Source organism: Coturnix japonica, chromosome 20 (assembly GCF_001577835.2).
Source record: "Coturnix japonica isolate 7356 chromosome 20, Coturnix japonica 2.1, whole genome shotgun sequence".
NCBI lineage: Eukaryota > Metazoa > Chordata > Aves > Galliformes > Phasianidae > Coturnix > Coturnix japonica.
This window is the reverse complement of record NC_029535.1, coordinates 8,040,219-8,066,003: the sequence shown is the minus strand read 5'-3', so window position 1 is coordinate 8,066,003 and position 25,785 is coordinate 8,040,219. Positions and strand designations below refer to the sequence as shown.

The window sequence follows — 25,785 nt, the reverse complement described above, 5'->3', positions numbered from 1 at the left end:
AAATAAAACAGAGCTTGGGAAATGCAATCCAGAAAGCGATGCTGATTTTCTCTTTTAAATGTGGAAGCCATAAAATAGACATCTGTATTGTGTCAGGCTTCTGCGTGTTCTCCCGAGTCCTGTGATAGTCCATCAGGAGGAAATATTCTTTGGGGCTGAAGCCTGCCGTGCTATATGGGGGGATAATGGTAACACTGGGCCATAATTACAGGGTGTTCAAAGAGGTGGTTTGGGTCAGTGTAATTAGAGAGGGGCTTCCTACAGTGGGAGCTTCGTAGCTACATCGTGGTGAAGATTCAGTGCAGAAAGTAAGGTGTACAGGGGTTTGTGAGCCTGAAGAAGTTGGGTTTGACCTCAGGGAAGCGTGGACAAAGGGAATAGCTTTGCATAAGTGGATTTGTTGTGAGGTTACAGAAGCTGAGTGGGTATGGAGCTGGTTCCCCCCTGTGACCCCACAGCACTGCCTGTGTCTGCTGCCACCCAGACTATGGCAGAGCTGTAGGGATGGGCACCCCACCATAGGGCACCCCCAGCAGAACAGCTCACACTATGGAGCCTTCCAGGTGGGAGAAAACCTGCAGTGACTTTATAGGGTGAAACCAAAGTGGGGGGACACGGGCGGTGTCCTGAGGCCAGGAGAAGGTGTTAGAGCTTGGTTTTATAGATGCTGAAACTTGCTTTTGTGGAGAGAATGTCAGATCCTGAATTTTGGAGAGGATGCTGAAGCCTGCTTTGTGGGGGGACAACACAACTTGTTTTTGCACTTGTTTCTATTGCTGTGTGTCTGTAGCTTTTAGTGTTTTCATTGTGATTTTTTCCTCCTTCTCTTTTTATTTCTTCTCCTTTTTTTTTTCCCCTTTTTCTGAGGGCGGGCACCCCTCATCCCCCCTATTCTGAAGGATGCTCCCTACGGGACGCAGCCCGCCCCCCGCACAGCTGAGGGTTAATGGGGCGGGCGGAGCGGGCGGGGCGCGGCCCGGCAGAGCCCATTGCGGCCGGTTCCGTTCCGTTCCGTTCCGTTCCTGCGGCGTCTCCAGCGCCGGGCACGGAGCGGCGGAGGGGAGAGCGGGTGGAACCCCCCCCCCCTCCTCCTCCCGCTGCCCCGTCGCCCCCCGGCATCCACCACCATGGTGCAGAAATCCCGCAACGGAGGCGTTTACCCGGGGCCCGCAGCCGAAAAGAAGCTGAAGGTGGGATTCGTGGGGCTGGACCCGGGAGCTCCGGATTCCAGCCGGGACGGGGCTTTGCTCATCGCCGGTTCCGAGAGCACCAAGAGGGGCAGCATCCTCAGCAAACCCCGTTCTGGGGTATCGGGTAGCGGGAAGCCCCCCAAAAGGAATGCTTTTTACCGCAAGCTGCAGAATTTTCTCTACAATGTGTTGGAGAGACCGCGGGGCTGGGCTTTCATTTACCACGCATACGTGTGAGTAATAAAAAGATGGGGGGGGGGGGAGGGGGGAAGACAGCGTAGCCCCCTTCCTTTACCCCCAGCCCCAAATTTCTCCTTGTCACCCATCGCCAATCGCGGAGTGCGGGGTGGGTGGGGGATGCTCCAGCTGCAGAACGGCTGCAGGGAAGGAAGGGAGTGGGGGATGGGGGGTGGTGGAAACGCTCGATGGGGAACCTAATAAGAGTGATGCGAGCCCCTCCCGGAGCTGCCGCAGCCCCATAGTGTCCGGGCACTGTGCACCTGGGAAGGGGTGTGTGTGTGTGTGATGGTGGGGGAGCCAGAAGCTGCCCCTGCAGAGCTGGGGGTGGCTTCGGCAGGGAGGTGCAATGCACCGGTCCTGTGCACCCCCCTTTACCTCCTCTCTTGCGGGGGAAGGGGCTGCGGTGGGTGCGTGCAGGGGAGCGATGGGGAGGGAGCGCTCCTCCGTCTTGCTTGAAATCACCATAGCAATGCTGTGAGCTGAAGAACACAAAGCGCTGCTCAGGCACTGGCTTCTTTCCCTTCCTCCTCCCACCCCCTCCACGTCTCCTCCGGCCCCATCTTTTGCGGGGCGCTGCGGAGGATGTAGGGCCGGGAGGTTGCGGCTCCGCAATGTGGGTCCGGGAGATTCTCCTATGCCCCCATGGGATGCAGCGGGGTGGGAGTATCTGCGAAGACATGCTGAGCCGTGGCAGGGATGGAGTAGGAACAAAGGAGCGGTCCTGGGGTGCGCATTTTCCCCTCGGCAGCCTCGATTTTAGGCAGGAATGGCCACGTTGGATGGGGGAAAAAAAAAATCCCTCTGTCTGCAGGTTGTGCTGCAGGAGAAGGGCAGCCGGCTGCTCGTTGTTCAGAGGATTGCAAAGGGAGGGTCAGGATAAGTCGCTGTGTTACTGCAACTCCCTTCCCTCTGGGACTTTCCACAGTCCCACTGGGCTGTTCTGCAGTCCTGGGTTCCAGCACAGCCTTGTTTGGGTGCTTGCTCCCTTAGAGCCAATGGATTTTTTTTGTTTGCATGTTCTTCATCACGACCAGGGCCTTTATCAACTCCATTGAGATGATTTCTGGGGCCTTTTGTTATTTTTCCCCCATTCCTTTTGCTGCTAACACCATTCTCAGATCAGATGTTGGGATGTGCTTTATGGTCCTCGGCCATTTTGTGCCTTGAGGCCTCCCAGGGAGGTGTGTTGTGTCCAGGTGGTGAGATGCTGTTTGGGAGGAGCTGCTGTTTGGGAGGAAGGGGAAGCTTCACCTTGCACTGCAGAGGGCTGGGGGCTCTCAGTGTCCTCGGGGGCATCCTTGGAGCTCAGTGGTGTTTGTGATGGGAGTGAGGTCCTGAGCATTCTCCATGCCCAGGAATTCCATATGCTTGGTGCTGCAAAATCTCATGGTGGGGCTTTACAGTGAGGATGTGAGGTTGTTGTGTACAGCATGCATTGAAAACCCAGCTTGGGCTGGCAAATGGCAGCAGTGAGAGGGGCTGAAAGCCAAATGGCCAGCAAGGGGTAGCCCTGCCTGGGAGGGCTTTGTAAGCTTCTTTTGCTTCTTCAGCTGATCTCCTAACTTCTAATCCACATTGCTCTGTGCAGTGGCATTGGCTTGGGCAAGCAGTGATCATCACAGGGCTCAAGCAAGGCATCCTGAGCTGCCTCCTCCTGTGGTACACCTTCTCCCGAAGCCTCCATTTCCAATTCATCCCTCCAGAGCCCAGCAGCTGCATCTTGCTTTGGGGGCCCATGGCTCTTCTTGCTGTGCATCACCTGGCTGGGGCTGTGCCTGAATAGGAAACACTGCAAAACCACCTCTGACTTACACTGCTGGGAAATGGAGGCAGTGCTCAGGGCTGAGGTGGGAGCTGCACTGAGGTCTGTGAAGCCTTAGTAATGTGATTAATTTTTTACAGTGTGTTGGGATGTTCTGTGAATGCCAGTCTTCTGAACCATGCATACAATAAGGTTGGCTTTGACAGGTCAGTAATGTGTTATTTAGGGAGCTGGAGGGTACAATGAACATCTCACAAAGTCACTGGGGTAAAGCCCAGCACCCAGTTAACTCCCTTTGCTGCCTGTCAGCCTGGCCCCACCAGTGCCGGCTTTGTGCATATCGGAATGGGGCAGGTGGGGGCTTTCCTGGGTTTTTATAGCTAAAAGTCTGTAATCCAATGAGGACAGCACAGGGACTGCTGGCTGCTGCTGCACAGATGTGAAGGCGAAGGGACTGCCTCAAGGTCATGAAGTTTGTGTGGGAGCTGCCTGGAGATCCCCATGCAAGTCGCAGTATTTCCCATGCTGCATCTGAGCTCCAATCCATTGATCTATTTTCCTTCTCTTTCTGTTGTTCTTTCCCTTTTTGCACCATTTCATGCATAACAAAAAGGGAATTCAGTGCAGCTTCCACCCCTCCAGCCTCACTTCAGATGTTGCCTCTGTAAAAGCTCTGTGCCCTCCGTGAGAACAGTGCTCCCTATTTCATATTGCTGTGTTGTGATTCATTTCTATGCATAAACAGCTCTTCCCACACTGACACAAGTGGGTGACCCGCTCATGGCAAGCATGTATGTGTGCATTATAAGGATATGTATGTTCTGAACTGTTCTGTGGACAGCTGACACTCATGGATCCCATCTTAGAGTGTGGCTGGAGATGGACTCGGGGCTATCTGTATCTGATCTCCCATATTTTCCTGGTATTCCTCTTCTTCCTCTCAGCTCCCTCTCTCTTTTTTCCCCTGGTCTCTTTTGGCAGAGCCGTAGCACTGCAGCACATGGCCTCGATCTGTTCAAGGTTGAGCTAAAACTTGAAAAGTTGAGCCCTGTCTAAGCAGCAGGCCCTGCCTTTTGAAGGACGTGGCAGCACTTAGGTCTCGTGGCAGCTCTCCACGCTGAGAGGCATTTTGCTTGCAAAACTGTTCAGTTTTCCTTTCTTTTTCTTTCTCCCCCAAATGATTTAGGTTATCTTTTCCTTCCTAATCCTCTTACCTTGCTTATTATCGCCTGTCCCATGCTTGGTGGTGCTCAGCCTGAAGTGCTGTGATGCATCTTCTTCCAGAAGGGATGCTGTGCTCTGTGCTAACCTGGGTGAGGTGCATGGACTGAACATCCCACAGCCCTCTGTGTCTGCAGGTGCCCTTTTTGACCTCTGGGTGAGCTGCTCTTTTTTGGGACCTATATTCAACCACTTAAAAGCTGTGTGGTGCCTACAGCAAATACAGCTTTCGTCTTCTGTTTATTGTTCTCTTTTAAGCTTCCAAAGCTACCACTGTCCCCAGCACATCTCATGGCACAGCCGTGGTGGCAGCAGCAGCAGCTACGGAGCATCAGGAGGATGAAGAGTTGATGCAATTTCTTCCCTAGACATGTGGGGTTTCTTGGTGCAGAAGTGGCCTCTTTTGTGACTCCTCCCGGCCCTTAGGGACCAGGAAAATGTGGTTATTGCATACAGGGTCTTTCTCAGATCATCTTTTGCTTTTGATGTAATGCCTCTGGGAACCCCTAGGTATTTTTCTGTTGTCAGAAAGCTCATGTGTTTTGTTTTGGTTTTCTTCCCAGTTAATTTTGCACCTTATGGCATTGATTAATTAGGATGTGTTCCTCCCCTTGCTCAGGTGAGCCTTTAACAGCAACCACACCCATCAAACCCACCAGTGATGGGCTGGGACCTCCCCACATCCTATTGGGAGTACAGGACAAAGATCCAACACAAATCCCATGTGCTGAGCGTAATGGAGCTGCTGGGCTCCAGAGACAGATGCCCTCACTGTGCAGTTTGTCCTCCCTGGGGACTTCCATGCGGTGATGCCTCACCAGCTCCTGCTTAGTCAGAGCCGGGTGGGAGCAATCTGACTTAATGTGTCACGTTCCAGTCGTATTCACCCCACACTGACATTCAGGAAAGGAAAAACAAGCTGGTCCCCTGGGTGACCTCCTTTCTGCAACGCAATGCGCCTCAACCAGCTGAGCCTCCGTCTTTCTTAAGAAGGGATGACCCCCAAAGTAAGTCTCAAGTCCTTTACTAAATGGAAGATGGGTGTCACGTCAACAAAGAAACGCAGTTTGTGAAAACCTTGGTTTTTTTAATGTATACATTTTTGCTTGGTGGCAGATATGCGGGATGTGGTGGGACGAGACTCTGCGGTTTGTTGGTAGAGCGGGATGGAGGGTTGTTGTTGTCAGGCTTTTGCAGGGCTTAGCAGGATAAAAAAGCACAGAAGTTTTCTATGTGGCATTTGGGATTTAAGCAGCAAACGCTCAGCCCCGCATAATCCTGTTTAAGGTAGCCCAAACGTACAGCTGGTTTCTCTGTGGGCTCTTGAGGGACTGATTCCACTTTAAAACTGCAGTGGCAGTTCCTGCCATGTAATCTCCTGTGGAGAAGAAGCAGGGGAGCAGAGGAGGGTGGAGGGTGATTCCTATAGAGGATTAAACTGCAGCAATGCTTATGTGGAAATGTGAGCCTGTTCGTGTGAGACACCCCCTACAGAGACAAGATCTTCAGCACTGAGTTGGATAAGCCCCTTCTTCCTATGGTGGTTTGCATTGCTATGGGATAATGCAATGGCTTTTAGCCACTAAATGATCAGAAAGGAATTAATTACATTTAAAAAACAGCTGATCGGGGTTGTCTGGGCTGAGTTTGATGAATGCATGTGTTGTGAGGTGGTTTGAGCAGCAAGCGTGTGCCAGCAGGACCAGGTAGCGCAAGAGGACACCTGGTCCATCGCTGCCATGTGTTCATACTGTTCCTAGCCGGGCTGCAAGCCAAGAGCACTTGGGCTCCTCTGACATCATCTAGAGCAGAGGATGGCCCTGCTGATGCTGCAGGAGCAGGTATTAAAATTGGCCCTTTTGGTGGATGTGCCCATCCACACAGACAGAAAGAACAAGCTGGAGCTGCTGGTGACCTCGGCTTCCCACGTGCTTCTCCCAGCCCTGTTCTGGGCAAGCTGTGAATGCATCAGCCTGTGACACGCAGACTGAAGGTGTTTGGGGAGGTCATGTGCATCTGTTCTAAAGCACTGAATTAATTATGTGCAGAGCTGTCTGCTGGGGAGTATCTTGAGCAGAAGTCACCGGCTGGGATGATGAGAGCTGCTTTATTGCAGCCTCTGGGCTTCCTGACTGCCAATAAATAAGGGAAACCAGAGCATTCCTCTGCCTCTCTCTCATCTGTCTGCAGTATCACTCCAACCTTTAATGTGCTTTTTAAATATGTGAAAAGCTCTGGTGTTGGTTAACATCCATTTGGTGACTTCTTTTGGGTGGATTGGCCTGAAGTTGCGTCAGGGGTCATTCAGGATGGATGTTAGGAACCTGAATGATTCTGTGATTGGGTGATGGGCAAAGAGCAGCTTTTTCCAGTGCACGGGGAATGGGAGCTCTGCGATATCTTCTCACCTCTCTTGCTGCTGTAGTGTCATGCTTTAAACTATGATGGGGGCACCAGGACTGCTGGGTGCAGCAGAAGCTTTGAATTAGTGTGGACCATGCTCAGACATTGAGCTTGGTGATGCTCAGATGCCTGCTGGGTGGAGCACTGTGTCCTGTGATCCTCTCAGAAATCCCATAGAATCCTCAGAGCGCATCTGCCTTCTGGAGATGCTCGTTTCTCTTTATGACAAAGGAAACCTGAGTTCCCTTGTGTACCTTGGACTGAAGCTGGATGAGATGTGTACCAGCAATGAGGTGAGAAGGCAGAGCCTGGCATCTGTTTGCAACCTGAAAGCTTGAGTGAGCTGAGGCAGTGCTAAATATCTTCCACCACAGCCATTAGGAAATGTGGTGTTCAGGGCCAGAACTACTCTGTGGTTGTCCCAGCAGGTGAAGGTGGGAGATGGGTCTGATCCACACCAGAGCAGAACGATCACAGTCTGAGCTCCACACTTAACCAGCAGCAGTTTTGAGAAAGGAACCTTTACAGCAAACCCCAATCACCTCACGGACCTGCAACCCAAGTCCCAGAGGGAATCAGAGGATAATCAAGTCTTATTAACACTGATGATTGTTCAAAGCAGCTCTGGTTGTGTCTGGACTCTGGGAGCAGAGTGCCTGGCAGGCTGGCCAACCTTCTATCTGACACCAGGCAGTAGGCACAGGGCAAGGAAACAAGAGGATGAGCAGTGTTGGGGAGCAGCTGCCCTCACTGTGTGGGGGCTGAGGATGGTGTCTGTGTCTATCCATTGCAGCAGGCACTTAGACCAGATTACAGGAGGCAAAGGTTATGCCTTCGGGATGGATTTTCCCAGGGATTCCCAGATGCTGCATTTGCAAACAGACCCTAATCTGCCTCAAGTCCCGCCTTCTGCTTTGCAGCTCCGCCAACCCAGAGAACAAAATCTGTCTGAGGCAATTGCCGAGCTGCTGTCACACGTTGCAATGGATGAGTGCAGCAGGATGGGTTTTCCTCGCATGGCTCTTGCAGACACACTGTCACTCCCTGTAAAGCTCTTGTGGTGCCCAGGAATGAAACCTAGCAGAGATCCTGACTCAAAGGTGACTCACATGCACCTCTTTGCCATTGCTTGTGTGAGTGTGGGAGCTCACGTCTGGGCACCTGCTGTGTGCATTTGTTGCAACTTGTGTTTAGTGTGGTTGGAAATTAATGAGCGATGCAAAAGAGAAAAGAGAAACTACAGTCAAATAGTAGTTACAGTGAACACCAAGGGGAAAACAATATTATAGCAGTGTGTAAGCGACCCTAATGAAAATCAAGTCTGTGAGCTTCTGTTCTGTATGTGAAGCCTAAAAGATCCAATCCACCAGACTCAGGAGCTCAGTAGTCTTCATCTGCACTGGAAGGAGGAAAGCATTCCCTATGCTGAGGCAGGTATTGCTTCTGTGTGCTTACAACAGCTTCATTGAGTGCTGTGTGTGGCAGTGAAATGGCAGCGCTGGGAGAGTTTTTCTCCTGCATGTTTATGGGATTTTGTGCAACGTGGAGTCTCTGAGTGGCCATTAATTGAGTTTATGTTTGCTTGGCGCTTCGTTACTAGGTCTGAGGAATGTAGAAAGGGATGTAAGAGCACTCCATCTTTCGCTTTAGAGGAGAGCAAAGTAGTTGAATATAAATCTATATTACAGCTGGGCAAATGGAGAGGCCACGCTCCCTCCTGCCATGCTGAGCCATATGGGGATGAAACCAGAACACATCCAGAAGGGACAGTGAAGAACAAAACCTCTCCCAGTGCTGAGGGCCACACATGGCTCCTGCAGCAGGTTCCTTGTGCTGTCATTGCTGGTTCCATCCTGTGTTTGCTCATCCTTCTTCTTGTCCTATGGGTGGCAAGTATAAGGATGCTGTCCAAGCAGACCCCTTGCTGGGCCTTCCTCCAAGTATCCCGGGTTTATTAGCACTGATTTGTGCTTGGAGGACTAGTGAGACTCCTGAGTCATCTCCTTAGGCAGGGAGCTATTTATTGCAGCCTGTGTGTTACACTCCATGGGAGTGGGTGTCTCTCTTCCGCTTTTGGATCCTGCCCTGACTCTATATAAAGACTCCAGGCTTGAATGAGCAGCAAAACTCTGGCTCTGCTGTATGGAAGATGTGTGCTGCTGACCTGCCTCCCTGGCTGGAGGAGCATGGTGGTTCTGAGCCCTGGTAGGAGTTTGCATGGGATATTTGTCCTCTTTGGCATCTCCCAGCTGCTAGAATGACTATGATGGGATAGAGAAAGGCCTCCCTTGTGTCCTGGTGGCCTCACATGGGGTTATCTGGGTGCCAGGCCAGTCCCTCCCCAGCAGCTGTGCAGGGAGCAGCATCCATCTGAGCGAGGGCTGATGGCAGCATTAGACCAGGGCTGGCTTCACACCCCATTAAGCATCTCACTGAGCCAGAGGGACCAGTCCTTGTGTTGTCTAACTGAATTGCTGGCACTTCAGGAGGGCTCTGTCTCTGCAGCAGGAGGGACTGATGCGTTTAATCTGTATTAGTGCTAAAGAAACTTTGTTAATTGTGACATCCTGGTTTGGTCCCAGGGGCTCCTGGGTGCACGTCACTGTGGTCTGTTTTTGGTTGGTTGGTGGTGGTTTTTCAGTTGTGGCATTTTCTATTAAAAAAGAAAAAGTCTTAGAGGGAAAGAGGTCGGGAGATTTTCACAGTCATATCTCAGACATGATATGCAGCCGTTTAGAGTTTGGCACTGATTATTTCTTTTTCCCTTGCTTTTCACATTTTCTGCTTTAGAATCTAGATGCTTTTAATGTAATTCTTATTTGGCTGCTCCTTTCTTAACATGCCAGCTAATAAGGGGAAAGAAGGATTCCTGCACTGAGCTTTTGTTGCTGCTGTTTTTCCCTTCTGCAACAGAAATTAGATCTGATGTAAAGCTTCCATGAGCTGAGCTCTGACCACTGCTGGGTGCTGGGTGCATCACGAGTGGTGCTTGGTGGCCCTGGGCTCAATCCAGATCAGTAGTTGCAGCATCTCAGCCAGGAAAGATGCATGCAGGGCTAGGATGTGGTTGTAGGCCAGCAATGGCTTCATAGAATCATTGAGGATGGAAATGACTTTTAAGATCATTGAGTCCAACCATTCATCTGCCTTGGTGCGGGAGGAATGATTTGAGGTCTCACTGTGTGGCAAGGAAACGAGTGTTAGAATGGGGCAGATGAAACAGAGACATCTTTAGAGTCCTATTCTGCTGTGGCACTGCTGGGAGATGGGGATGTAGGCACATGTAAATGAGTCAAACGCATCCCAGGCTCAGATTTTTGCTTTGTGCTTTGAAATGGCCAAACCTGGAAGACTGGCACTGCCTTGGCTCCATCCATCCTCATGCAGGACCTTGGGTACCTGGGGGGCATTTCATCCAATTGGCCTTTTTTGCCACACTCTGCAGTGATTAAGTGTTTAAGCCCCAGCTCCCTGCAGACGAGCTGAAAGGCACCAGAACCCCCCAAACAAGCTGCATTCCTACCCAGCCTCACTCTTTTGGCCCTTGCTGTGGGGGTGGCTATTATTGAAAGCACCCAAGGGCAACACATTGAGACAGAGGACTGGCAGCCCTACCCATGGCCAGGAGTGCTCATCTATCTGGCAGCCGTATCTTGGTGTGAGGTGGCTCAGAAAGAGCTGGAGCTGAGCCTGAGCTCACACTGTGCTCCAAGCCCTGCTGGGTAGGGATAAAACCAGGGGATTGGTGCAGCCATCACGGTGCTGTCTCAGTTTGGACCTGTTGGGGTAGCTCCGTTATTTTTCATTTGCTGAAAGCGCAGCAGAAATTAAATAAAAGTTAATTAAATCTTTTTTTTTTTTCCCTGCCTGCTTCCTCTCCCTGTTTCTAGGGAAGACTGAAAAAATGTGCTAGAGAGGAGAAGCGAAACTCTGAGCATCCTCTGATGAATGCAGTATATGGCCCCTGTGGGACTGCAGGGAAAGGCCCTGTAATTACGGGGAGCGTCCTGCGAGGCTGGGTTACACAACCAGGACGGAGAGCTGCTCCTGCTCTGTGTTAGCAGCAGGCTGATGAGGCTGTGACTCAAAATACTACCTGGCTGTTATCCATTCATTGCTATTCATCATTGCCGGTGTCCTCTACGCACAGCACAGAATGCTTGTGAGGCTCCAAGCCAAGGCAGCAGGGGAGGAGCATGCAGGACCACAAAAGGGCTATTTGATATTGATGGTGACCCAGTTCCCAGGTGGCCCCGGCGTGTCTTGGAGCTGGTGGATGGTCACACAGCAATGCCACCAAGTGAAGGTGAATCATCCCCAGTTTGGGCAGGAGCAGCGTGCTGCTTGTGTTTAGAGGATGGAGTGTTGTAGCAAGCACCTGGAGATGTTGTACAGGGGGACTTGCACCTTTGCATGGTGTTGGCCGTGCTGCAGGATGTTCTACTTTTGAGCTGTTGTATGATGTTCTTTTTGGCTCTGATCTGTGCAGGCTTTGTTTTCTGTTGTGCTTTGCCAACAAAAAGGAGGCTTTGTGCTCCTCCAGGAGGATTTATGAGGCTGCAGGTGTGTCTGGATTTACATGTGGGCTTAACCTTAGCTGTGTGCTGGGGAGAATCATCCTCATTTGGGAGCCCAAGGGTGGAGAAATTCCACCCCATGGACAAGTTCCTTGCAGCAGAGCTGAGCTCCCAGGAGCAGCCATCCGGTGTGATGCTGCAGGAGCTGCCTGAGGACCTGCTGATGCCTAGAGAAACGGGTTAAAGCAGGTTTTCACAAGCCTTTGCCTGCCATTTTAAATGGGAAGGATGTTTCCTTGGCAACGAGATGGATGCTTCCCAGCAGAGCATATGGCTTCTATCGACTTTGATTTACCGGCGTGTTGAAATGGCAGCTACATAATCCTTTTCGGCTTTAATGTGTCCATGCCCTGTGTCCCTGTTATTTGGGAGCTTTAAAGACCATAGGTTGGGTCCTTGCAGTGCTGGACTTGTGCCCAGCATACTGAGATGGAGCTGGCAGGATCCCCACCTCCTGGAGACCTGTGCAAGCAGGGAGCAGCATCTGAGCATCACCCCAAGCAGAGAGCTGCAGGGCAGGCAGTAAAGCATCCCCTGTTCCTGCTGCCTTCTACCAGCTGAGCTCCTCCTCCTCAGGGAACATCATCTGCAGTCCTCTCTTCCTGTTTTCCTCCCTGCTTTAAATCATTTTTAGATGTTTTCCACCTTTCACCACACGATCATCTGCCTCTTGCAGCTTGCTATTTATTGTTATATTTACTGGTGCTGGGAAATAAGGAGAGGGAACAAACCTCTCATTTGCTGGACTGGGCTCTACGGGTTTGCTGAGCTCATGCACCCTCTTCCTGCTGCACATCAGAAAGGAAGGCTCTGTGTGCTTTGGCAAATTGGATGAAAATTGGCCAACATGGCCAAATATTAGGGGGAGCAGCCAGACAGGGCAATCACATGAGCCTCATTGCCTTAGGAACTGGGTTAAAAATAGAGAACTCCTTTCACAAGACTGGATGGTGCTGGGGCTGATGGAGGGATGCGAGTAGCAGAGGGTGCTGAGCTCTGGGCTTGGGAAGGGTGAACCAAAATGGGATGGAATCAGAGTGCTGGTCTGCTCAGCTCACCAGTGTATGCTCCATTATGTCCATGAGTGTGCTTTCTTATCTCTGTGGTCACCATCCATTGGGGATTGGGCTCCCCTGGCTGCCACCAGCTCCTGCTGCTGGGTTCTGGGCCCTTCTTTCTACTGGCTGAGGGTGGGCGAATTGAGCAGGTGGGGAAATCACCAGCTCTAAGCCATACTGCACATACTGCGCAAGTCTGTGAATGCGTCCTCCTTCTCCCTGAGACTCAGTTAATTAAAACTGATGAGCAAGTGAAATTAGCAGTGCTTTGGTAACGCTTATGTTTTCTGCATTGGCTTTATCCATGAGCCTCTTGCTTCAAGACCTGGCGCTCTTGTCTTTGTTGTCAAGGCACAAAGGGAGGGCCAGACCTGGGCCACCTACCCTTAGTAGGCACTGAAATCTCAGCCCATCCTATTGGTCGTCACATTGGGAAGGGAGCCCAAGAGCACAGCTCTGGAAAGCATAAACCGTGGGCTTGGGGCATGGTGAAAGTGAGATGACAAAGGCAGCATGGGGATGGTGACAAAGGCAGCATGGGGATGCTGCTGAGCCTCTAGGCTGGTCCCTGTGGGGCAGGCTGTGAGGATGCTCAGCTTTGAGATGCTTTAATTCTTGTGGATGTAAAAACAGTGCAGAGGCAGAAATAGGGATGCAAAGCTAAGGATGCTCAGAGAGGTGCAGCTTGTCCTTGGTGTGCAGGGAACCTCAGGCTTGAGATGAGTAGCTGATTCTGGGACAGACCTTTGGAAAGCTGGCTACTATTCCTGTCTGCAGCAGGAACCAGCCCTGCACATTTTGAAGACAATCTTCCTATCTGCAATTAGACCAGAACCTATTTTTGAATATCCCATTCCCTCGAGGAATGTTTAGATGAGATGCAGCATTACATTTTTGCAGGGACATCTTGCTTTTAACCCAATTTGAGAGCACAGTTAAGTCAGGTCAAGTGACTTGCACAAGTCAGCAAGAGGATTTTTTTTTAATGCCTTCATGCTCAGATCATGCAGTACTGCCAAAAAGCAGGGCTTTGCTGTAAAGGTGCAGAGAGAACTTGATCTTTATATACAGATAAAGGTTAAATTTGGAAGGCTTGTGTGCCTGTACTTACCACTAATAGTTTCTCAGAGGTAGAGAGGAAGCAGAGATTCTTCTCGGGGAATACCCTGTGGGATGAAGCACAGGCACTGCTCAGATTTCAATCTGAATAATACTGGTATTGCATGAGACAGCAACTTTCCCTCACATTAAGATCAATGAACATGCCCTGAGTAAATGCCTGCGCAGGCATTTTAAGAATTACTCAGATGTCCGATGTTTTATCCTCTTAATTTACCTCTGAACAGACCATAATTACACCACGGCCTTTAGGGTTCTATCCTGTGAACCATTCCTGGGGTTGCATGGATGTATTTCTCCCCACCTGTGTTTTGCAGCAGATCTCAGCCCTGCAGCACAGAGCCTGTGGGCAGGTGCATTGATTGATGAATGCTCTGGGTCCTCCTCCAGATCTCTGACCGCTCCGAGGCTGCAGAACAGTGCAGGGAGAAAATGCAGACAAACGTCTCCCAGTGATTCATTCTGGAGGAGGATAGAAAGGAGCATTTTAGCTTGATCTTGGTGTTTGTTCATTATTAGAGATGCAGCTTTATTATGAGTTTGAGGCACCTTGAGTAAGTTAAAGTAATTAGAGTTGGGCAAGTCTATAAAACAGGCTGCTGATTGCTGAAATGTGACCCTTTCTCCTGCTGTGAACGTTCAGTTCTTGGTCTCTATTGCTGATCTTTTCCAGCTGGCATTTGTTCTTTGAGGATTCCATCCAGGATAGCTCTCATGTGTTCAAGCTCTTCAGTGTACAAGATATGTGGTTAGTGGATGTGGATGGGTTGATGGTTGGACTTGGTGATCTTAGTGGTCTTTTCCTGCCTTAATGACAGTGTGATTCTATGGTCAGTCTCGCTTGTAAATATGGTAGTGCGTATGACTTTGTTGCCATGCAAAATCCCTTTCTGCTCAAACCCCTGCAGTGCATTGGTGCAGGATGTGGGGAGGTTGAGGCAAATGGGGCCATTCCTGCTCTTTGCATTGCAAACAAGAGGGGGAGGCTGACGGAACTGTTCAAATGCCGTGGACATTGAGGGAGGATGTGTATGTCAGCCCATGGCCTGTCCTTTCACTGGGAAACATGGTGCCTTGACAGAGGGAAGGCAGAAGAGCAGGAATTTTGTCCTAAGTTGGTCCTTTTTGGCTGCATATTCCTTTTTCTTCAGTTTGATATGATGGCTTTGTGATGTTCTTCATCTGCCTATAAAAGCAGAAAATGATCCCCGTTGTGAAGGAAACCTTATTTCCCCTCATTTCCCTAGGCTGTAGCTGTGCAGACATACTGGATAAGACCCCAGAAAACTCAATCTGCTGGAGAACACCCATCTCCTATTTTGCCATGTTGCTGTCATGCAGTTTTGCTAGTGATAGAAGTCACCTTGGGTGACGGTTTTGGCTGAGGGATGTGGAAACCTGGCCTGGAGCATTGAGACTTGTGTTCAGCCTTGTAAATGTGTAGCTGGGCTGTGGGATTCCTTATGTGAAAATCAATGATGGAAGCTCCTGTTTAGGGCAGGGACAGTGTGCATCATCATGAGCCCTTGGACAGCCATGTTGTGGTCAGAGTTCAGCTTTTGACTTAGTGGATATTCAAAGCAGCAAGTATTCCTGAGTCCTAAAAGGCATTTTACAGTCTCTGTTTATCCTTGTTTGGTTTTTTCCCACCCTGGTTTATTGTCATTGCTGCATTTCGATGCCTCTGATTTACAGCCAAGTTTCAGAAACTTGAAAGCCAACATGTTACAGAGCCCACTGCAGATGGATTGCTGGGATTACAGCTGAATTGCCCATAAGCATTTTGGTTTTATTTTAGTGCAATTATCAATGCCTTGTTTATGTCCCCAAAGTCATTTTAAAGTGGTTTAAGTTGTTTTCTATTGTGCGGCTCTCAAATGCCTTGAGTAAAATGCTCCCTCCTTTTCCAGCTTTGCTTGTTCTAATTAAACAAATCATTAATTCCTTCCCCACTTCCATGGGAGGGCAGCAAAGCATGTAATGAGCCCATTGCCTCGTGCTACCTCCTTGCAGCTCATCCATCCCCAACACATCCCAGCATCCTGCTGCTACTGATCCCATTGGAGCTCCATGTAAATGGATGTGTGGGTTCCAAGGGAGTGTCTTTTGGAATGCAGATGAGATTAATAACCTGAAAACATTTATAAGGATTCTGTTATTTACTTTTACCAAAAAGAGAGGGGAAAAAATATACCTTTCACGTTTCAAGTCATTTTAATTCATTATTTGCTTGCTTATTTGTTTATTGGAGTGGGAGTTCACTCATTTCTTCTTCTACTGCTAATATGAAATATGGTGGAGCTGAAATCTGCATATGGAGCTTTAATGCCAGAATAAGAAGCTTGCCATGGGTGTATTAAGTTGACGTAACCTTTCTTTACCAAGAGAGTAGTGAGGTGCTGGAACAGGCTGCCTGGAGAGGTTGTGGATGCTCCTGGAGATGTTCAAGACCAGGTTGGATGGGGCCCTGGGCAGCCTGGTCTAGTATTAGACATAGAGGTTCGTGGCCCTGCTTGAGGTGGTGGGGTTGGAGCTTCATGATCCTCGAGGGTCCCTTCCAACCCAAGCTGTTCTATGAACCTTTGGACAGAAAGCCAAACTTTGGAGGACTTTGGGTTTGTTAGCGTTATCAGCAGTCGGATTTGCACAGCTGAGTCTTGGCTGAGCATAAAGGTGGAAGCAATTCAAGAAGTGTCCGTCCCCAGCAGCACTCAGGCTGCTGCCAGCTGTGTCCCTGCTGTCACCTGTGGAAGGGATGGAGGTGCAGCAGCACTTGCTGTCCTTTGCATCCTGGCCCAATTTGGTTGCCAGCTTTGCTGTGTGAGGATCAGCTGCTGTCTGCTTGGGGGGAGGATATTGTCTTCTGCCCAGCTGTAAGCAGAATTGGCATCTTTAATGTAAAAATCATTAGATGGGACATAATTAACGATCCTTATTGCACATTAACATTACCCAGAGTCAGGCTGCAGACATAATTTGCTTTGATTAGATATGTAGCTTTAAAAATTAGATTCATCCCAACCTCTATGCCGTTTATTGGCCTGTTTCCTTTCCCCTTGCTATCCATTATGAGCTGGAGCCCTGTCCTTCACTGTCTGGGTGGATTACATGTAATGAAAGCAGACTCAGCCTCCCAGTGCCTGCATGAGAGAGTGCTTCCCACCTCTGCACGGACATGGCTTGGCTTTCTCCTTCCATTCCATGCAAACAGGGGAGCTGCAGAGCCTTTGGAGCTGTGCAAACCCCAACTCCATGAATCCAGTGGAAAAAATGTTTCATTATTGAAGTCTACTTCTCAGCCTCAAGAAGGTTTGGGAACCTTGGATTTGAGCAGAGCAGCCAAGCATCACTGTGGAGCTATGTTGGTATGCTTGTGAAGTGCTTACATCCTACAGTGGCAGGACCTTTCCTCACCTGCTGACTGTGCATCCCCTGTGGGAAACAGAGCAGAGAGGGATGGGAGCTGCTGCCCTATGGGGTTTTGCCCATGGAGCAGCCCTGGCTCATCCCACACAGCCACAGCTTGCACAGGGCACAAGGAAGATGTTCACCATCAGGCATGTTGGACCATATCTGCATGAAGAGCCTTATCTGTTGGGTAATGCTTTCAGCTCATGTTGAAATGATAAAGTAATGTCTTTTCCTTCCTTTTTCATTTTTTTTTTCTGCCCTATCAATACATTTCTAATGACAAAGGTAACATTCAGGATTCCTCTTTCTCCTGGCATTCGTCCCTAGCAAGGCTCATTGTTTCAGCATGGCTTCGTTCTGGATCCATTTGAGGCATTCACCTTAGTAAACAAGGTGTACATGGCTGCTCTGATGTCAGCACTTTGCTTTCAGCACCTGTCTGAGCATTTTATTGTGATATTCAGTCCCAGAAACACAACCCACGCCCTCCTTCTTCAATCAGAACATGTAGGATTTTCTTTTCCCCCATCCTTTCCCGTGATCTATTTTTCCCCCCTCTTCTCTTTCTTCTTTCATCGATTATTCATTTGTTTCTCACTCTAACGTGGGTGTGTGCACCAAAATCTGGGCCACCCTGGGAGTGGGGCTGCCTGACCCATTTGCAGCTCCCTCTCACTGCACAGCCTGCAAAAGCCACATAGGGGAGAGTGATGGTGAGTGGGATTGCGAGGGGCAGTTCCTTGCTTTTTTTGGGGTTGTTCCAGGTCCCTGAGTATCAGGAAGAAAGAAATGAGGGGATTGTCCTGAGCTGTTCTGTGCTGAATGGGACTTGCTGTTGGCAAAGCTCAGCCCTTGTGGAGTGGCTCTGAAGTTCCCTTCCCTCCAGCAGACTCAGCACTGCCTGTGGTCAGAATAAATACTGCCAATCCCCCCCACTATATCTGAGCACTGTGACAGTAATGGCCATTGCAAAGCCGCAGGCACAGCCCTGTGGTGCCTCTCTTTACACAGCACCAAAGAGCTGTACCCAGCAACCCAACCGTGCCTTATAAATATTTGAAAGTCAGTCTGTAGGAATGTGAGACAAAGCCAGACAGATGAATTATTTAATGCTTTGAAAGAATGCAGCTTTTAGTTCCTCACCGTGCTGGCCTACTTCATTGTTTCAGTAAATTGATCTGCAGCAAATTAATTTCCCTCCTTTTGTTTGAGTAAGCAGCAGGAATGGCAGGTTGGTGGGGGTTGCTCCGGCCACAAGCTGGTGCCAGGACACCTCTATGGCTGCAGAGCTGGCATCAAATGTCAGAAGAGAGTGGAGCTGCTGCAGCCCATCAGTCCCTTTGGATTAGCATAGGTGCACCCAATGCTCATGTGGAGAGGATGATCGGTGGGGACAGTCTCTCTGTGCATTTTATCATAGAATATCCCGAATTGGAAGGGGTCCTATAGGGATCATTGTTTTCACCTCCTGGTTTCACACAGCACCGCCCTAAACCCAAATCCCATCTCTGTTAAACCCCCATCTTGGTAATCTGTGGTCAAGGGATGCTGGGAAAGAAGTTGTTGGAATTAAATCTGAAGAGTTGTCAAGTTTTGCTGGCAGTGAGGAGGTAACAAAGGAGCATTTCCATGTTTGTTGGAGCTGACATAACATGGAAGTGATCTCAGAGGCTATTGCAGCCACATGCTGGGAATGGAGGTGTCATGGCACTGGCCAAACCGGGACTGGTCCAGTGGGTCCTCCAATGTCCTGTTCATAGAATTGGGGTTCTATGTTCACTTTTGCAGGTTTGGTCTCCTCGCTGTTAGATGTGAGCCTTGTGACTGATGGGCAGAGTGCAGTCCCAGCAGGATCCCAAGTGTGATTGCATGGGCCTGGTGGCCTCATTGCTGTCACTTCTTATCCCCTCATCACCAGTGAGAGGTATCCTTGTAAAGAAGACAGTGTTAAAGCAGCAGCATGGTGAATGCTCTTATGTGTAAATGTCCAAACGTGTGACTGAGTGTGAAAAGCTTTTGCTCTGAAGACTGACATTCTGTCCCGCTGTATTTCTTGTTTTTATTTTTTGTGTTCTATAGTTTTCTACTTGTTTTCTCCTGCCTGGTGCTGTCTGTCTTCTCAACCATCGATGAGTATCAGAACAGCTCTGAAGGGGCCCTTTATATTCTGGTGAGTTGGGATTTGCAAATGAAGTGACCAATATCATATTAAAATAAAGTTAGAAATACACATGCACAAAACCCAGCCAACCCCTAAGATTGGGGGTATTTAACTCAGGCAAGGACCTGAACCATCACCTGTGAGTCAGTGTCTATTGGGACCCACCGTAAGGGTTATCTGTGTAAGGTAAGTAATCTGAGCACAGTATTTGCTCTGATTAAATATTTTAAAACCTTTTTCCTGAACTTTTTCAGTTGTTTTTACTCTTTTTCACTGTCTCATCCCCCACCCAGGAAAGGGAAAACCCAGTGGCAAAGGTCTGAGCATCACTCAAAATAGGGCTTTCTGCCATCTGGTCCCATGGGGCAACTCTGCCTTGTGTAGGAGTGCAAGGTTTAGGCTGTTGGGCTTAGTCTCTAATTCTGGAGCGTGTTCCTCACCACGTTTCCTTCTAGGCTGACAGCGTGTTGTCTCCCCCAGGAAATTGTCACCATCGTGGTGTTTGGGGTGGAGTATTTTGTGCGGATCTGGGCAGCCGGCTGCTGCTGTCGGTACCGGGGCTGGAGAGGAAGGTTGAAATTTGCCCGCAAGCCTTTCTGCGTCATCGGTAAGACCTGCCTCCCACGTGGGGTTTCCCAACCTAAGATGGCTATTGAAGAGCTTGTTGGCACACCACTGTGATTTCTTGCCTGCAGTTTGGGGATTGCTCTTCACCTAGAGAAGGGAAGGGAGGAGCTGAGGTCCCTGCCCAACCTCTCCATCAATTTGCCCGCTCCGTGCTTTATTTTGCCTTCCCGGGTGCTGAGGAGCTGCATTGCAAGCGGATTGTGAGACTGAATTCCAGCTTGCAAAGCACCCCTGTTGAGCAAGGGGCCATCCGAGCACAGTGGGTGCTTTGGGGGTCAGGAGTGGCAGATGAGCCATGCCATGGCCCATGGAGCCTGCTTTCAGATGTCCAGGAACTAGCAAGGGTCACTCATGGGATTTTAGCTTATTGCACAGAAAATCACTCATAAAAAATTGCGTAGAAAAACAAGGAAGAGGGAAAGTTTAAGGATCCTATCCCATCCCTGGAGGTGCTCAAAGCTATGTCAGATGGGGCCCTGGGCATCCTGACCTTGTGCCTGATTTGGTGGTTGGCAGACCCTGTCCATGGCAGGGGGCCGGATGGTCTTTGAGTTCTCTTTCAACCCAAGCCAACCTGTGCTTCTGCCATCCTTGGGATCCTTCTGCTGCCAGTGGCAGTAGGAGTGCCATCCCCTTTGGTGGTGCTCCAGCAGTGCATCTCCAGCTTTCAATGCTCTTTGTTTATGCAGACATCATGGTGCTGATCGCATCCATTGCTGTGCTGGCAGCGGGCTCCCAGGGCAATGTCTTTGCCACCTCAGCGCTCAGGAGCTTGCGCTTCCTTCAGATCCTGCGCATGATCCGCATGGACCGGCGCGGTGGCACCTGGAAGCTGTTGGGCTCTGTGGTCTACGCACACAGCAAGGTGAGCAAGCCTGAAACAGAGACATGGAGCCACTCTTTTCATTGCCTAGGTTTGGTTTCCCACCCTGAACATCCCCCAGGCTTGGGAGGATGGAGGAGGCACTAGTTCATAACATGCAGAGCTGGAATGCGAGGTCCCATGGAGCCCTCCAGCCAGCAGAAGAGAAAAGGGAGGGACACTGGGATGATTGCATTGTGTTGAACACAATGACCACCCGCACACCATTTCCAGGAGTTAACATTTAGCCAGCAGATTTGGGGGCTCCTGTTTCAGTTTTGTGTGGGCTGGAGAAGTAATTATGTTTTTGTTTCTTTTCCACATCTTTAAATACTGGAGCTGCCACTGCTCCCTTTCCCCTTGCTGAGGCGCTTAAGGTGATGCGTTCTGCAGGGCAGGAGTCACCCTGTGTGTACTGCAGGACACCACCAGTATGTGGGCCCATCTCAGATGTCCTCTCTCTGCACTGCATTGAAAATCAGCACTTTTGATCACCAGCCGAAACCCAAAGCCTAAACATGCTCAAATGCAGAGCAAGTTCAGCTTTGAGGCCAACCGCAAGCAAGAGGCTCAGCTTTCGGAGATGTACACCAGGATTTCAATTATTCTATTCTGTCCCTTAATGATCTTGCAGGAGCTGATTACTGCCTGGTATATTGGCTTCCTCTGCCTCATCCTGGCCTCTTTCCTGGTATACTTGGCTGAGAAAGGAGAAAATGAGCACTTTGATACATACGCAGATGCACTCTGGTGGGGTCTGGTAAGTAATTTTCATAGAACAGCTGCTGGTTATTAAAATAAAATGTCCATTAACCCTCCATCTTCTATCACTTATGTGAGGAATCAGCTTACAGACTGCTTAGTTAACATTTTTATTAAATGGCTTCAGGCTATTCCATTTAGCTAGCTTTCTTAAATAAGGTTTGTAGGAGATGCTATGGGATCACATTTCTTGAGCTACCTGGGGCAGCACTGCAAGTGGGAGCTCAGCTGTTGGACTTGGCTCTGTCGTGGCAGATCTAATAAGGGCCCCACGGTCATCACCATGACAAGTATTGCCACCTTTCCATCATTTGCTGTCATACTTGAGCTGTTAAATGCACCTGACTATGTTTCATAACATCGATGCATTCTAAGTACCAGGGAAACTTCAGTGCTGAAAGCGCTCTCTTTGCAAATCTTTGCTGACAAAAGAGGAAAGGGCAATACTTTCAGTTTGCTCTGTGTGTGCGTGGGAATTATTGGATTACTCGATTAACAAAGAGAGAATTAGTGACGTTCTAATCTCCTTGCATTATTGTTCTTCTGCTCTGGCACTGCAGTGCTGGTTTGGCCTTGATTACAAAGCATGTAATGAAAATCCCAGATCTGATCAAATCCCAATAACAGGCTTGGGGAGGAATCGGCTGATCAAGCGGCTCCTTTTCTTCAATAAAGGGAATGAAATGCTGCTAAGGCAGTGAATTGCTTTTCAAGCCCCTTGGTTATGATAGAAAATAAAAACAAAGCCCAATTTGACATAACTAGGAAATAAACAATGGGGGAAAGCTGACAGCCCAGATCAGAGCTCAGCATGGGGAAAGCTATGGGCAGAGCTGTCCCTTCTTGGGCTGGAGAGCCACATGCAGAGCTTCCCACCTCATTCCCTGTTTCAGGATGTGTTGGTTCACCACATGCTGTTGCTCCTGTCCATCTGACAGTGACATTCCAGCCTTGTTAAAATGAGCAGGTTTTATTGTTGTCCAGTTCACACATCCAGTAGAGACGTGCTAAGAAATGAGCAGAACAGATCAGCTGTTGGGTTCAGGAGCTTTGTATCTTGATTTCAACTCAGTGGCTCCAAATCCTTGCAGCTGTGTCCATAAATTATAGAAAAAAATATAACCCAAAAACTTTGCGGCGATTAAGGAGTGAATGTTGCTTCAGCTCAGTGTTTCAGCACGGAATAGCCACATAGATGCATTTTACTAAATGCCTTGTCAAAATGGCAGCTAATTGATAGGGCTTTTAACGGGTGCTGTTAAACGGTGCTTTGGGATTGGGCTTCCATTTGATTAAGATGGTTTTGCTTCAGTCTGAAGGCGTGAGGTTTCTGACAGCACATCGGTGATGTGGGGACTCCACCATCCCTGGAGACAACGCTGTCCTTGGGGCTGTGGGTCAGGGACCTTGGGCAGAAGTCTCCATGAGGATGTCCCCATCATGCCAGTCTTTTTTGCCCTCTGTTTTCCAGGCTCTCCAAGCTCAATTCTTGATGGAGTGCCCATTTGTGAGGTACACGAACTGAAGCAGGAAAAATCACTTTTTTGCTGCAGTTTGAATCTCAAGGGTTTTTTGTTTCCAGAAAATCTCTCAGCTCCTTCCCCAAAACACACACGACAGCTTGCCAGCTTCTCCTGGTGCATTACATTAATACTGAGGAGGGGAAAAATACCTCTAAATTAGGTTGTAGAAAGCAGCCTGTTGGGCTAATGTGCTGTTTTTAAGTAGGAAGGGAGACCAGCTAATAAGCACTGCTGGGAAAATGGGCAATAAACATCAGATCTTTATGTGTACAAATAACCTTGATTTCCTTTGAGATGTGCTGAAGGCAGAATGGCCCCCGAGCTTGTCCGCTTCCCACCATCTGCTCAGGGAATTTTGGTGACATTGCTTTATTTTATACCATTATGTTTGTACTTATTATGAAGCCTGGTCTATGGGAGGTGTCCCTGTTCGTAGTAGTGGTTGGAGCTGGGTGGTCTTTAAGGTCTCTTCCAACCCAAGCCATGCGATTTCCAGTTGAAAGCTGTGTTCTCTCTTCTCACAGATCACCCTGACCACCATCGGCTATGGGGACAAGTACCCACAGACCTGGAATGGGAGGCTGCTGGCTGCAACCTTCACTCTCATTGGTGTTTCCTTCTTTGCTCTCCCTGCTGTGAGTGTTGGCTGGGCTGGGTGGGCAGTGGGGGCGCTGAGCCTTAGGACTGACCTGTGTCTTCATGTGCCTGAAGAACTCAGAGCTTCAACTACTTGGCTGCTTCTGAGTCAAAAAAAAACCCTAACAAACAACCAAAATAATAGAGGGGAAACCCCATGTGGACAGCCATGATGCATATGAGCAGACAGGATGGAAAATGCGGATGTAGTTCTTCACAAATGAGATGGAAAATGTTTATTGAAGTGAAACCATATTCCTGCTGCTGTTCCTAGGGGTGGCTGTTCTGTTTCAGTACATCACCCTGCTACCTATTGCAGTGTTGCATGGATCTGATTTTCACCTGTAGAGGTATTTTGCTGCATGCTTATGTGATATAGATGTTTTGTGTTTTATCAGTTGCTTTTACCAAAGCAGCAAGCACCAGCAAAACCCACATTTGAGGCTGCCTTGGTTGAGGGCTCCTTGCTCCTTTACTCATGCATTTGAAACCAAAATGAGACTGAACAAAGCTCTGGAAGGAAAGCTGGCTGCAGCTTCTCGTAGCTTGTCTAACACCTGCTAACTGCACAATTTCTTTCTTTTCCCCAGGGCATTTTAGGTTCAGGGTTTGCTCTGAAGGTTCAGGAGCAGCATCGACAAAAGCACTTTGAGAAGAGACGCAACCCAGCAGCAGGCCTGATTCAGGTTGGTTAGGAGCTGGGAGCCTCTGGGCTGCATCCTATTGATGTTGAGGTCTAAATGGACTTCTAGGAGCAGGGGCAGAGAAAAGCAGTGTTGTGTATCTGAAGTGTGAGACAGCAGCTGGTGGCTGGGCTTGTCTGGGAACAAATGCCAGGAAGGCAGCCATAGGGATGCAGCATATGTGAAAGGCAGTCTGGGGGAGAAAAGGAATGAAACTCAGCCCAGCACAGTGAGACAAATACACTGGGACAGTCTGTTTCACCAATTATATATATATATATTTTTTTTTCAAAGAGAATATTTATATTGATGCAAAGTTACAATTGGGAGCATTTTCTTCATGCTAACAGATGTCTGCACAGAAGGCTGGCCTTGGCGGGTAGCTTGGAGACCTGCAGTTAGAGTGGTTTTATGCTCCCTTCCCTCCAAATTTTGTAGCTCCCCAATGCTGTGAGTGCCTGGTGCCTGCAGCATCTTTAGCCGTGAACAGTGGCATCATGGTAGCACCCCCAGTGTGTCGTGTGCCATATGGATCATTGGCATCATGGTAGCGCCCCAAATGTGTCATGTGTCAGATGGATCTTTGGCACTATGGTCACACCCCAAAGGTATCACATGCTGAATGGATTGGTGGCATCATGGTAGCACCCCAAATGTGTCACATGTCAAGTGGATGGTTGGCGCTGTGGTCACACCCCAAATGTGTCACATGCCAAATGGGTCGGTGGCATCGTGGTAGCGCCCCAAATCTGTCACATATCAAAGAGAAGGCAAAATGTCAGACCCACAGATAGCAGAGAATTGGTCTTGGTAGAGGTTTATGAAACCAAGCCTGCATCTCCATCCCACCCTGTATCCTCCCAGGCTGCATGGAGGTTCTATGCCACCAACCTGTCCCGCACAGACCTGCACTCTACGTGGCAATACTATGAGCGCACCGTCACCGTCCCCATGTACAGGTACCTCCTCCTTGTGCTGCCTGCCTCGTGGTGCCAATGTCTCCATGTTTGTTACCTGGATGTAGAGTTTTATTGTTCATTTCAGTTTTTATTCATTTAAACTTTTCATTTATTTAAGTTAATATACATATATATATTTCCACATATCTTAAGAACCAGAATATGTCTTTTCTTTTCAAAGTTTATTTGCTTTTGCTATGTTTCATTTTGTGTTTCTTTTGGCTTCAATTTTAATTTCCCTGTTATTTTTTTTTCTTTTTGTTTCTTCTCATCTCTGTGTGTATGTACGTGCTCTTCTTTTCACCTTTATTTCTCCACGCCCGGGGTAGTTGCGTTGTGTTGTGACAGTGCCGTGCCCAGGTGTGAAGACTCCAAGCTGCCCCGGACCTAGGTAAATGCTGCCTTGCCCTGCGTGCAGCAATTCATGCTGCTCCATTGGGCTCTAATGGTCCTTCTGCCTTTCAGCACTCTTCTTTCCCTCTGGGCTGCCCTGGCACTGTCCCCAGGTGCATTTGGCCTTGGTCCTGATTTCCTTTTCCTCTTCCCTTTTCTTCTTTCCCTTTCTGTTTCCTTCCTGAGTAGTGCTGTGCA

General features: G+C 49.1%; 1 protein-coding gene across 15 annotated transcripts in view; it reads left to right on the top strand.

Moving 5' to 3' along the window:
- Positions 1-996: 996 nt before the first annotated feature.
- Positions 997-25,785, top strand: part of KCNQ2 (potassium voltage-gated channel subfamily Q member 2) — a 59,633-nt gene continuing 34,844 nt past the window's right edge. For 10 of the 15 annotated variants that reach the window (XM_032448531.1, XM_015881657.2, XM_015881655.2 and 7 more), the window contains exons 1-8: positions 1,003-1,423; positions 19,061-19,151; positions 19,623-19,749; positions 20,459-20,634; positions 21,266-21,391; positions 23,441-23,551; positions 24,143-24,238; positions 25,100-25,194. In XM_032448531.1, coding sequence (XP_032304422.1) covers positions 1,128-1,423; positions 19,061-19,151; positions 19,623-19,749; positions 20,459-20,634; positions 21,266-21,391; positions 23,441-23,551; positions 24,143-24,238; positions 25,100-25,194 — 1,118 coding nt within the window. In that variant the 5' untranslated portion in view covers positions 1,003-1,127. Of the gene's footprint in view, positions 1,424-19,060; positions 19,152-19,622; positions 19,750-20,458; positions 20,635-21,265; positions 21,392-23,440; positions 23,552-24,142; positions 24,239-25,099; positions 25,195-25,523; positions 25,586-25,785 lie in introns of all 15 variants that reach the window. The other 5 variants (XR_001559119.2, XM_015881658.2, XM_015881660.2 and 2 more) reach the window with 3 other exon arrangements.